General features: G+C 41.3%; 1 protein-coding gene across 1 annotated transcript in view; it reads right to left on the bottom strand.

The window, feature by feature from the left end:
- Window positions 1-14329, bottom strand: part of CRYBG3 (beta-gamma crystallin domain containing 3) — a 134311-nt gene that overhangs the window by 84501 nt on the left and 35481 nt on the right. The window contains exon 4 of the mRNA XM_005880202.2: window positions 7540-7970. Coding sequence (XP_005880264.1) covers window positions 7540-7970 — 431 coding nt within the window. The remainder of the gene's footprint in view (window positions 1-7539; window positions 7971-14329) is intronic.

Here is a 14329-nt window from a genome sequence, read left to right as displayed (position 1 = left end):
AAGGAAATTTGCACAGTCAACTATACATACAATTACAAAGCTGTTCATTATTTTTAATTACATGAAGATAAAATCATTTACAATGCCTTTTGATGAGGATTTCTTTCAAATATACTTCAAAATATAGGTAGTAACTTGTTTAAATTCTGTATTAATTGTGATTCACAGTGATAAAAAATATGTTTATATGATAGTAATAGCATTATGCAGCACAGGCTATTTTATTAACTTGTCTAAATTAAATTATTAACCGTTTTTAATACACCTGATTATTAAAAAAACTATTAAAAAATTAGGGGCATTTTTATATGAGAAAGACAATGTAAAACCTTCAGTTAATTATTCTTTCTTAAAATAAATTAAAATTTTTATGTATGTAAAACTGAAGTCTCATAGGAATTTCAAAAGCATAGGCTCTTAATGTTAAATAATATTTTATATCTGAAATACTCTCATTTCAATAAAAATTAAATATATCCTTGCTTGCAATAAATTCATATCACAGAACCAAAGAGCCAACTTTAATACTTAAAATGCAGATACTCAAATGATTAGAAAATAGCTTCTCCAGATATATTATTTACATAATATCTAAAATTGGTTATAAGCAGTCCTTACTCATACTGTCAAAATAAACTATTAACCAAAATGGTATTCAACTTTTATAATTCCTAAACAAATTAAAAATTGTCAACAGGGAGTTACTAAAACTATAATTCAAAATCTGATTTCGAAGGCTGGGCTGGAAGAAGTTTGTTATCGCAGTCAAACTGGATGTCCAGTGGTCTTTTCCTCTCCTCTTAAGAATCACTTTTCTTAGCTCTGTAAAAAGGAAAGGTCCCAACGCTGCAATAGCTGTGGCGAATGGTGGAATTTTTTGGTACACCCCAGTGATCTTAGGTCCCGTAGCCAGGGTTTGCCCTTGAGGACTTGGAAACTTCTTACACAGTCTCCACCAGCTATTCCTATTGTTATTAATTTCTATTATTAATTGTTATTAACTGTATGATTTGAGGGATGTTACATATTTTTCTGAGCCTTGTTTCCTTATTTAAAAAAAGAAATATAGATTAAAACAAAGCAACAACAGCCAGGCCAGTGTGGTTTAGTGGCTGAGCATAGACCCATGAGCCAAAAGGTCACCGGTTTGATTTCTGGTCAGGGCACAGGCCTGGGTTGTGGGTGATCCCCAGTAGGGGGCATGAAGAAGACAGACAATTGATGTTCCTATCTCTCTATCGCTTTTCCTTCCTCTCTCTTTCTAAAAAATAAAGATAAAAATAAATCAACAAAACAAAACAATAAGAAAAAGAATCGCCTTTCTTTGCTGAGGTGGTTCTGGTGAATTGCCTTAGAAGTCCAATGCGCTATCCATTGTGCTACGGAGCCACCTTGGTGAATTGCCTTAAACAAGTAATCTGTTAACAAGGAAGGCTTTACCAACAAGAATTAAGAGGCACAGTATCCTCTTCCATTTTCTACTGTTCAGTACCAAAGAAGTAAACCTGACTGTCAAGATGAAAATTCTGAAATGTTCCAAATTACAATTACAGAGCCCAGAGAGTGAGAGAAAGAGAGAAGAGTTAGCCTGTTAATAGCTGTGGACCAGTTCTGACAAAAGACTGCTATTTCTGTACATCTGATGGAACTTCGGATTAAATTCCAGGTGGCTATTTCCACAGATAATTTTAGTCAGGCACCATCGATCCCCAGGAGCCTCCACTTCTTGCCTAAACGGGGGCTTGCCAGACTGATGCCCACCACCAAGCCACAGGAGTGGGCTGCGCCCATCCCAGAGCTGCCCGCGGCACCTCCTCCTACCCCTTTCCTACAGCTAATGTACATTCTTTCAGATGGCGTGCATCTTTCTTCCCCCTTCCCCGTGTTTGATGTATAAAAATGCTAACAAAGGACACATCCGTCAGAGATGATGGATGTGTCCTTCCTACCTAGCCATGCTGCTGGTGCTTTAGGCTCCATGCCCCAAGACAGGTATTCTATTTTTTGCTAGCAATGGTCTAATAAACTGCTCTTTAAAAAAGACTTTCAACCATGGAAATTAATTTTTTGTTGGTTTGTTTAATGACCTATTAATCAAAACCAAAGAAGAAAAAGCACAAAGTTTCCATTCTACCCAATTCCCATAGAACAGGCTCAAAATCCCCACCTTTTAAATTACTTTGGAGCCAAAATCACCTGGAGAAGTAACCCATTGCTGGGTCTCACTCCCAGATATGCTGAGTCAGTGGGTCTGGATCAGATAATCTGCATTTCTAATGCTTCCCAGGTGCTGCTGCTGCTGATGATCTGGGGCCACATCTACAATAGCACTGCTTCAGACCATTCTTTATGAACAACGGACCCAATTCAACTTTTGTTGTTGTTGTTGTTGTTGTTATTGGACATTTGTTTCTAATTATACATTCTTATAAATAACGTTTCAGTAAACACATTTATTACTGGATATAATCTACGTGGTTTTTAAGGTTCTTGATACACATTGCCCTAAAATGTGTCCTCACTCCTAACAGTACACAACTGCATTAGACATTATCAACATGACACACAGAGTACCATCATTTATTATCACTGCTATCAATTTAGTAGGAGAAAAGTTATTTTAGTTTGCATTTCTTTGATTGCTAGTGAGGATACGTTTTCTCCACTTATTTATTAGCAGTCTGTATTTCTTTTATTTGAATGATTTGTTTATATTGTTTGCCCATTTATTCTATTTGTAAGTTAGTGTCTAAAATTCTTATCAGTTAAAGCATGGTCTGACATTTTTCATATATAATTTTGTTTGCCAATTTAACGTATCATTGGTTATGATATTGCTTGACATAACCGAGTTTGAAAATTGTAAGTAATCCACTTTACTGATCTTTTCATTTCCTGCTTTCCATTGCTATCATGCTTAGAACATTGTTTCTCCCCAAGATAAAATTCACATTTAGCTACTTTTAGTTTTGTATGTTTTTAGCATGTTACTCCATTTTTATTGATTTTAACATAAAAATGAGACCACAAGGAACTAAACAGTCCTAAGTTATCACTTATATCTGTATATAGAATTATTGATGAGCTCCTCAAATAATAAAAATAATTCTCAGGTAGAGGTTAAATTAAAATAAATAAAACAGATCTATCTCTCTCTCCCTCTATCTTCCTCTCTGAAATCAATAAAAATATATTAAAAAATAAAATAAAACAGATCCTTATTAGGTTTTTTTTTGGTTGTTAATCCTCACCCGAGGACATTTTCCCATTGATTTTTATTTTATTTATTTATTTTTTAAAATATATATATTTTATTGATTTTTTACAGAGAAGAAGGGAGAGGTATAGAGAGTTAGAAACATCGATGAGAGAGATCGATCAGCTGCCTCCTGCATTCCCCCCACTGGGGATGTGCCCGCAACCAAGGTACATGCCCTTGACCGGAATCGAACCTGGGACCCTTCAGTCCGCAGGCCGACGCTCTATCCACTGAGCCAAACTGGTTCAGCCCATTGATTTTTAGAGAGAGTGAAAGGAGGTGGGTGGGGCGGGGGGAGAGAAACACTGATGTCAGAGACACATTGATTGGTTGCCTCCCACACATGCTCTGACTGGGGCCAGTGATGGAGCCTGCAACTGAGTAACGTCACCTTGACCAAAATTGAACTGGAGTCCCTTCAGTCCACAGGCTGATGCTCTATTCACTAAGCCAAACTGGCCAGGTCTTTTTATTAGTTCAAAAAAAAATATATATATAGATATACAGATATAGATATATAGATATATGTACATATAGATATAGATATAGATATAGATATATCTATATAATGTAATTTTATTGATTTCAGAAGGAAAGGGAGAGAGAAAAAGAGATAGAAACATCCATGATGAGAATCATTAATCAGCTGCCTCCTGCACGCCCCCTACTGGGGACTGAGCCTGCAACCGGGGCAGCCCTTGACCAGAATCAAACTCGCAACCCTTCAGTCTGCAGGCTGATGCTCTATCCACTGAGCAAAACTGGCTAGGGCTCCTTATTAGTTTTGAATGAATATTTTTGTTACACAAAATATCTAATGGACTCAACATTGTTATAAACATTTTTGGGGGTAGAAAATATTCCTTCTATTGCAAATGGAAGCAGCTACTATAGAAAGCAATATGGAAGTTCCTAAAAAAATTAAAACTAGAACTACCATATGACCTAGCTATCCCACTTCTGAGTATTTATCCAAAGAAATCCAAAACACTGTGAAAAGATATATGCATCCCTATGTTCATGGCATCATTATTTACAATAGCCAAGATATGGAAGCAACCTAAGTGTCCACTGATAGACAACTGGATAAAAAAGTGGTACATATATACAATGGAATTTTAAAGATAAAATTTTTTTTAGAGAGAGGAAGGGAGAGGGAGAGAAAGGAAAACATCAATTGGTTGCCTCCCAAATGCGCCCTGACAGAGGATCAAATACATAACCTGGGTAAGTGCCCTGATAGGGGATTGAACCCTCCACCATTTGGTTTACAGAACAATACCCCAACCAACTGAGCCACACTGGCCAGGCATAGATAATGGAATACTACTCTGCCATAAAAAAGAATGAAATCTTACCATTTGCAGCAATATGAATAGACCTACAGGGTATTATGCTAAGTGAAGTAAATCAGAAAAAGACAAATACCTTATGATCTCACTTATATGCGGAATCCAAAAAACAAAATAAAGAAAACAGAAACACTCACAGATACAGAATAAGCTGATGATTGCCAGATGGGCGGGGGTTTGGGGGGGAGGGGAAAGATAAAGGAATTAAGAAGTACAAACTGGTAGTTACAAAATAGTTACAGGGCTGTAAAGTACAGCATAGGGAATATAGTCAGTATTATTGTAATAATTATGTATGGTGTCAGGTGGGTACTAGACTTATTGGGCGGTATCACTTCATCTACACTAATAAAAGAGAAACATGGTAATTAGTGTACGACTGCTACCCTTCCCATTGGCTAATCAGCATATCCTTATGCAAATTAACTGTCAGCCAAGATGGCGGCCAGCAGCCATGCACTGAAGCGAACAGGGAGGCTTGCTTGCTCCAGTGACTGCGGACTCCAATGTTCCCCACCTAACTTGCCGGCCTCTCAGCTGCAACTCTAAGCAACTATGTACTATGTTGCAAATAAGAAGCTAAACAAAACCCCAGAAACCAGCCGGACTGAAAGCCAGCCGGACCGCAACATTGTATCGATGTTTTCAGCAGGAGGCCTCAGAGCTAAAGCTGGCCAGAATAAAAAAAAGAAAAAAAAGAAAACGAGGAGCGGTTGGAAGCTTCAGTCACTCGCCAGCCGGAAAACAGCCCTCAGCCCCTCAGCCAGACTGGCCAGGCACCCCAGTGGGGACCCCCACCCTGAAGAGGGTGTGGCCAACTGCAAACAGCCATCAGCCCCTCACCCAGGCTGGAACAGGCACTCAAGCGGGACCCCCACCCTAATCCTGGACACCCTTCAGGGCAAACCAGCTGGCCCCCACCCATGCACCAGGCCTCTATCCTATATAGTAAAAGGGTAATATGCCTCCCAGCACCGGGATCAGCGGAGCAGCGAGGCTCCCGGCACTGGGATCAGCGTGACAGGGGGCAGTGCCCAAACCCCCTGATCGCCCTGCGGCTCTGTGTGTGACAGGGGGCGGGGCCACAACCTCCCTATCTGCCCTGCTCTGTTCGTGACAGGGGAAGGCACCCCAACCCCCTGATCAGCCCTCCTCTGTGCCTGATAGGGGGGAGCTCCCCAATCCCCTGATCGCCCTGCGGCTCTGTGTGTGACAGGGGGCGGGGCCACAACCTCCCTATCTGCCCTGCTCTGTTTGTGACAGGGGAAGGCACCCCAACCCCCTGATCAGCCCTCCTCTGTGCCTGATAGGGGGGAGCTCCCCAATCCCCTGATTGCCCTGCGGCTCTGTGTTTGACAGGGTGCAGCACACCAACCCTCTGATCGGCCCTGCTCTGTGTGTGACATGGTAGAGCCATAACCTCTCCATCGGCCCTGCCCCGAGTGTGACAGTGGTGGCGCCCCAACCCCCTGATCGGCCCTGCTCTGTGGGTGATAGAGGGTGGCGCCCCAACCCCCCTCCACGGGCCTTGCTCTGTGTGTGACAGGGTAGAGCCATAACCTCCCCATTGACTCTGCCCTGAGTGTGACAGGGTGCAGCGCCCCAACCCCCCTCCACGGGCCTTGCTCTGTGTGTGACAGGGTAGAGCCATAACCTCCCCATTGGCCCTGCCCTGAGTGTGACAGGGTGCAGCGCCCCAACCCCCTGATCCGCCCTGCTGTGTGTGTGACAGGGGGCGGTGCCCCAACTCCCCAATCGGCCCTGCTCTGAGCCTGACCAGGGGCTGCACCTAGAGATTGGGCCTGCCCTCTGCCACCCAGGAGCAGGCCTAAGCCAGCAGGTCGTTATCTCCCGAGGGGTCCCAGACTGGGAGAGGGCACAGGCCGGGCTGAGGGACCTCCCCGCCCCCCAGTGCACAAATTTTTGTGCACCGGGCCTCTAGTCTATAATAAAAGCATAATATAATTAGTAGACCGGACATCCTTGTGGACAACCTTCCGAATGAAGCCGGGGCTGCGAGGGAAGCCTGGGTCCCAGGTGCCTGCCGGTCGAAGGGAAGAAGCATAATATGCTAATTAGACCGGACATCCTTGTGGACAACCTTCCGAATGAAGCCGGGGCTGCGAGGGAAGCCTGGGTCCCAGGTGCCTGCCGGTGGCCGAAGGGAAGCCTGGGTTCCAGGTGCCAGAGGGAAGCCGGTACTGGCAGCCAGGGAAGGAAAGCCAACTCTTGCACGAATTTTGTGCATCAGGTATCTAGTAAATGATATAGATGTCTAACCACCATGCTGTATACCTGAAACTAATATAATATTGGATATCAACTGTAATTAAAAAATAAAGAAAATATTCCTTCTAGCTCATCTGTACCAGGAAAAACAAATTAGTGACTTTGTTAATCAAGCAAAGAACATAGGGGTGGCGAAATGCTCCTTGAATCTGTGCAAGATTTCAGTTTCTTGGAGTTGTGGAAAAGGTTCATAAGGCTAGTTTTAGGGATAGAGCCCATTCAATTTCTTCTCTGAACCTCTGAAATTATACTCCACAAAGAAAAGATACTGACAGAATATGAATACAAACCTTAGGACCATATTTGTTCCCCAAAGAAGACACTGAACACACTGCCTGTTCTAATACAGGAAAAATTTAGACAACAGAAAACACTCCTATTTAAGAAATCTTAAATTAGAAGTAAACCTTGTATGATAACAAAGTTAGCACCTACCTAAAAGGTATTAGTATCACCCCCTAAAATATCTCAAAAGGCCCTAGATTACATGTATAGTACACAGAATCACAGAACTTTTTTTACCTACTACCAGGAACATTACAGGATACTTTTTCCAATCTCTTTACTTGAAAGTAGAGCTAAGGATCAAAAGCTAGATCCAAAAGCTCAGATTTTGGCTCAAGTAAAACTTAAACTTACTTTATGAAGTCACTGGTTTCCTGTTCGCTGTCTTGTGTGGTATCCAAAGAAAAGGCATCTGAGGGTGCAGCCGAGCTGGACTCCTGCTCTCCTGCCGGCAGGGCTTGGGTTCCCGGGGAGCCCCTGCCCATCTCCCTCTCCTCCCTGACCCCTTCCTCCTGCTGCTCCCTGGGACTTCGGAAGTCCTTCTCAGTTCTGTCATGGTCATCTTTCAGAGAGGACTGCTTGGCCTCAGCAAGAGATGCTTTTCCAGAGATATTGAATAAGTTACCAAGAAACTGAAAAAAGCTTTCTTTTGGCTGTCGATCGCTTTCTCCTGTTTTGCCATCTGAAGTAGGACTGGGAAGGTCGTTGGGCTTTTTGGAATCTCCTGGCACTGGAAGAGCGATTAGCTTCTCAGCATGATTCCTTCTGTGCTCACTTTGGGGAATCTTTGAAAACAAAACAGAATAACAAGCATCATCACTAAAAAGTAACTCAGACTGACTGATAACCTAATACAGGATACATTCTGCGTTAGACCCAGGGACGTGTTTATGAATAAGACTGGTGGTTTCTGTTCCCTTGGGAAGTATACAATCTGCTGGAGAGCACAGTCAGCACAACTCTAACAAAGCTACATAGTCAATGTCATGAAGAGAGAGGTACAGCACACCTGGGAAACCCAGCCCAGATTTGGTGGCAGTGAGGGCAGAGGAGGTAACTCAGGGATGCTTCCCAGAGGAGGTGACCCCTGTAGGAGACCGACAAAGTGACTTTGTGATGCTTGTGCATCTTCTTCCCTCTCCTCTTCTCCCCTTCTTTGTGTTTAATATGACTGGAGGTCAGGGTACAAAAAGAGAAGAGTGAGGGATTAAGTATGGGGAGATAAGTAAAGGAACAGATTTTGGCAAACTTTATGTGTATTTAAATATAGTCATTATTATTACAAAGCTAATGGACACTACTTTCAAACACTCAGTATATTAGACAAATAACACCCAAATAGGCCTCATCACTTCAGCATTGCGTTAACCCACAAGCTTCCACATTATGTAAAGGTTTTCCTTAAGAAGATGAGGAAAGACAGCAACATGGTACATCAATTCAGAGGAAAGCTCTTCATGGTACAACACAAAGTTATGATATGCACATTGATGCAAACCATGGACCACACAGGGATTCCTGCAGAGTTAAATACTTTCAGAAGTGCATTTTACCTGCCCATAACTAGGTACTAGTAAAACAAACTCATTCATGCATACTCTGTGTCAGGAACGATTAAACTGCTATATCAAAGAGCAGGCTGGCGTGGCATCGCACACTCTTCCCCAAAGCTTCATTAGCTTTAGGCCAGTATACCACGTCACTCTGCCTTCCAAACACGCTCACAGCTACTTGTAAAAGGAATGTGCACCAACAGTATCTGTCAGATGTTATGCTCGCTGGTGCTTATAAAAGGAAAGCTCAAGTGTGACTCAGAAAAAGATCAGGACACCAAGGCAAAACCACCTTGGGGCACTGCAGGTTCACATGACAAAGTATTGTAAGGAGTTGATCTTTAAGAAGGCAACAGCCTCGTAATCATAATGTTATTTGTTCATCTCATTCCCTGTTTTAATCCAAATTCGAAAATAGTTTAAAGGAGTATTCCACTAACCACTAATAAAACTTAGCCTATGAAAGGCTGAGAAATGTATAGAACCCATTAGACCAGGAAACTAATTTTGAGCAAACAATATTTTAAGTTTGTTCCCACCCTGGGTGTCAGGATACTTTTGAGTAAACACAGAGCATTTTTCCCTGTGTAAGGACCTTAACATACTGTGTGAGTCTCTACATTTAGAATATCACCAGCCTTCTGAGGTCACTAAGAGTCTCACCTTTTACTAGTTTCAACTGGAACTTGGTCCCGCTGCTCTCTATCTCATCTAGCCAACCTTCTGTCATAATGGGAGCCCACACTATAAACTAGCTGTGCCCTTCCTTCACATAAACTGCATAAACAGCCTCTCTGTGTGGCAGGGCAAGATACGCTAGGTCCCTGGTTGGCAAACTGCAGCTCATGAGCCACATGCGGCTCTTTGGCCCCTTGAGTGTGGCTCTTCCACAAAATACCACATGCGGGCGCGCATGTACAGTACCATTGAAACTTCATGGCCCATGCACAGAAGTCGGTATTTTGTGGAAGAGCCACACTCAAGGGGCCAAAGAGCCGCATGTGGCTCATGAGCCGCAGTTTGCCGAGCCGCAGTTTGCCGACCACTGCGCTAGGTGATATTGGAAAATGCTCATGTGTATGTAAGATACATATTTTTTGTCCTTTATTCCCTTTAATTCCAACCATAATATTTCCCCCTGAGCCAAATGAACGAACACTATAACAGGAATAGAACTGTGATTTTTTGTTATAATTAGTGTGAATGACTGCTCATCCTGGGTAGCTACTCATTACGTCATAAATACAGGGTAGGGCAAAGACAGGCTTACAGTTGTTCATGTGGGAAATAATACAATCCTATATAATGAAGATGTAATATGCAAATGGTCATTACAATATGAAGGGTAACGACCGGATCACTGATCAGCAGGAGGGTGGGGCAGCGAGCTACAAGTGGGCAGCGGAGAGCTACAGGAGGGGGCAGGGCAGCAAGCTATGAGGGGGGAAGGGGATGTGGGGAGCTACAGGAGGGCAGAGCAGCAGGCAGAGAGCTACAGGAGGGTGACAGCGAGCTACTGGTGCACGGATTTGTGCGCAGGGCTACTAGTATATTTGATTTTGAGGCCAGATTTTTTCATTCAGCATATGATAAGATTCATCCATGTTGTTGTGTATTAGTACTTAGTTGCTGTCTTTTCAGTGCATGGATATACCACATATTGTCTATACATTGTTCAATGTTAATAGACTTTTAGGTGGTTTCCAGGTTTTTTAGCAATTACAAATAAAACCAGTGTTTGGATGGCATATCTTTTCATTTCTCTTAATTTAAATTTTCTGAGTACTAGTAAGATTGGTTATATTTTCATATTTTATTGCCTACTTGGGTTATCCTCTTCCATCTTAGTATTTATCTCCTGCCCATTTCTTTATTGGGTTATTTGTATTTTTCCCCTCACTGAATGTAGGGGTCTTTCTATATTCTGAATACAACTTATTTGCCTGTTATTGTTTTTTAACTTTGTCTAAGATATCTTTTGCCATATGAAAATTTACAATTTAATAAAGTCAAAATAATTTATCTTTATAAAAAACATTTGCTTTTATTACTTGCTTTAAGAAACCACTCCAAGACCTGAGATTATAAAGATATTTTTCTATTTTTTTTATCATAGTTTAAGCATTTTGTTTTTTCATGGGGAGAAGTAACAATACAATTAGTTTTTCTATAAAGAAAGCAAATTAACTTAACTCTACATATCACATAATTCATCCTTATTCCACTGATTTTCAATGTCAGGAATAGCAATTCCCATAGATGCACCGATCTGTTTCTCAACTTTCTATTCTGATTCACTGGTGTATTTGATTATTACTGAACCAATACCATGCGGTTTTAATTATATCTTTGCAATGAGTCTCATATGTGTTATGACATTTCCTCTTCTTCTATCTTCTCTTTCAGAATTATCTTGGCCTTCCCTGGATTTTACTCCTTTACATAAAATTGAGAGTAAATTTACCTGCAAATCTGTGATGCTTTTTAAATTAGAATCACATTAATTTTGTAGTTTAACTTGGAAGAAAATTTACATCTGTACAATACCGTCATCTCATCCGCAAGTGTATTATATCTAACCCATTTTTCTTGTATTCTTTTAGATATCATAACATTTTACAATTATTTTTTCTCATAAAGAGCTTGCACTTCCTTTGTTAGATTTATTCCTAGGTACTTATGGTCTTGAAATTTATGCAAACCATCATAGCTATTTCGGAAAGTTATAATGTGAAGAAATTGGAGTCTCACCAAGTGGACTCTTTCAATAGAGAAAATAAACCTATTTCTACTATTGTTTATGAGCTGGTGTCTACAGTGGTATGTTATCTATTCTGTGATTAGAAAGCAGAGTTCACTATAGTCCCTCACAGGCGAGTTTCACGTGCCTTTCCTGGAAAAATCATCTGTATTCAAGGTGCGGATATTCTACCGGCTTCATGTGGATGCGGCTACTCAGCTCCAGACCATTGGGTTGTTTACAAACTATTTAGATGTGAAATGTTGAATTTTTGGTTCCCTGGTGATGTGCAAGTTGAGATATCTGGTAAGCAGTCAGAACACAGTTTAAGAATGCAATTGGCAATACACCAGGGTAAAGGGGGACCAACCAAAGAACCTTGAGGAAACAAGATTAAAGGCGGGCACAAAGAACAGAAGAAATCAGTGAGAGAGACGGAGGAGGCCAAAAGTGGGCCAGGTCATCCCCTCCAGAATACTGGTCTCCAAAGGTATAAGGACAAAGATTATTTCCAAAAGCAAAGAGGAGTACATGCCAAATGCCACCGTGAGGTCAACAAAGTCCTCACTCTCCTGGTCACTGGTCTTTAAAAATGACCGGAAACCATAAAAATACTAGAAGAATCCAAAGGCAACAAAATCTCAGACCTATGCCGAAGCAATTTCTTCACCGATACAGATCCTAGGGCATTGGAAACTAAAGAGAAAATAAACAAATGGGACTACATCAAAATAAAAAGTTTCTGCACAGCAAAAGAAACCATCAACAAAACAACAAGAAAGCCCACTACATGGGAGAACATATTTGCCAACATTATATCTGATAAGGGCCTAATCTCCAAAATTTATAGGGAACTCATACAACTTAACAAAAGGAAGATAAACAATCCAATCAAAAAATGGGCAAAGGATCTAAATAGACACCTTTCAAAAGAGGACATTCAGAAAGCCAAGAGACATATGAAAACATGCTCAAAGTCACTAATCATCCGAGAGATGCAAATCAAAACAACAATGAGGTACCATCTCACACCTGTCAGACTGGCTATCATCAACAAATCAACAAATGACAAGTGCTGGAGAGGATGTGGAGAAAAAGGAACACTTGTGCACTGCTGGTGGGAATGCAGACTGGTGCAGCCACTATGGAAGACAGTATGGAGTTTCCTCAAAAAACAAAACATGGAACTCCCATTTGACCCTGTGATCCCACTTCTAGGAATATATCCCAAGAAACCAGAAACACCAATCAGAAAGGATCTATGCACCCCTATGTTCATAGCAGCACAATTCACCATAGCTAAGATTTGGAAACAGCCTAAGTGCCCATCAGTAGATGAATGGATTAGAAAACTGTGGTACATCTACACGATGGAATACTATGCTGCTGTAAAAAAGAAGGAACTCTTACCATTTGCAACAGCATGGATGGAACTGGAGAGCATTATGCTAAGTGAAATAAGCCAGTCAATGAAGGAAAAATACCACATGATCTCACTCATTCATGGATAATAAAGACCATTATAAACTCATGAACAATAATAGATACAGAGGCAGAGCTGCCTCGAACAGATTGTCAAACTGCAGCGGGAAGGCCAGGGAGGGTTGGGTGGCAGGAGGGAGGGGGGTAAGAGATCAACCGAAGGACTTGTATGCATGCATATAAGCATAACCAATGGACATAGGACACTGGGGGGTAGGGGAGGCCAGGGGATTGTCAAGGGCGGGGAAAAAAAGGACACATATGTAATACCCTTTGTAATACTTTAAGCAATAAAAAAATTAAAAAAGAAAAAAAAAAGAATAAGCAAAATAAATAAATAAATAAATAAATAAATGAAGGAAAGAAGAGTATAGAGAAGCCCTGGAATGCAGGAGAAATAGTCCTAACAGCTCAGGAATTTGTGAGCACAGCCCCAAACTCATGGTGGTAAGCAGTAAGTAGCCAGGAAACAGGAACAGCCCACAAATGGAAGGAACACTTTTGAGAGATTTTTTTAACTAGAAAAAAATGAAAGACATAAGATGATAGTTTAAGATCCAAGACACAAAAAAATGGCTTTTTGTTCCTGTTTTGTGGATCAGTTCTATACCTGTTGGAGGAAGTGACTACTGTGTAAGAAAGAAGGATGACAGGTTCCAGAAAGAAAAGCAGAGATAATGAGATAGACCACTATTGTCTCTAACACTTTTTTCAGTATTATATATATTTTAATTAAATTTATTGGGGTGTCATTGGTTAGTAAAATTATAGGTTTCAAGTGTACAGTTCTGTAATCCGTAGCCTAAATATTACATTGTGCATCTAATACTTATAATAAAGGGAAAGTATTAGCCTTGAAGAAGAATAGGGACATTTCCTCTTCCAAGTAAAGCGGTAAGAAAGTGGCTAAAGTCAGCAATTCGTAAGCAGAAAAGACAAAGACGATGAGAAAGGTCTGACAGTGGCGCTGGCCTCAATAAGGTGAGAGGAAGGGTGACAAGCTAGAGGAGGGATGCAGAGGCGGAGCTGGGGCCTAGAGAAGACTTGGAAGAGTGTTTCTGGGAAAGGCTACCACAGGCTGAAAGCAGGTATACCAAGCAGCAGTTAGGGTCAATGTAAACTCCGAAGTATTCACTCATTTAATAATGTACAGCAAGCAACTATTTTAGGTGCTTACATGCAGCAGTAAGAAAATACACCAAAGGCCTGCTTTCACCAAGCCTACATTCTAGTGATGTAAGAACCGATTTGTGGGTCCAACTGGCATCTGTTTGTCACCTCTTCAACTAGCCTCTAGCACAGCCGTGGGCAAACTACAGCCCGCGGGCCGGATCCGGCCGTTTGAAATGAATAAAACTAAAAAAAAAAA

This window comes from Myotis brandtii, unplaced genomic scaffold (assembly GCF_000412655.1).
Source record: "Myotis brandtii unplaced genomic scaffold, ASM41265v1 scaffold63, whole genome shotgun sequence".
Taxonomy (NCBI): domain Eukaryota; kingdom Metazoa; phylum Chordata; class Mammalia; order Chiroptera; family Vespertilionidae; genus Myotis; species Myotis brandtii.
This window is presented reverse-complemented; position numbering and strand designations above follow the sequence as displayed.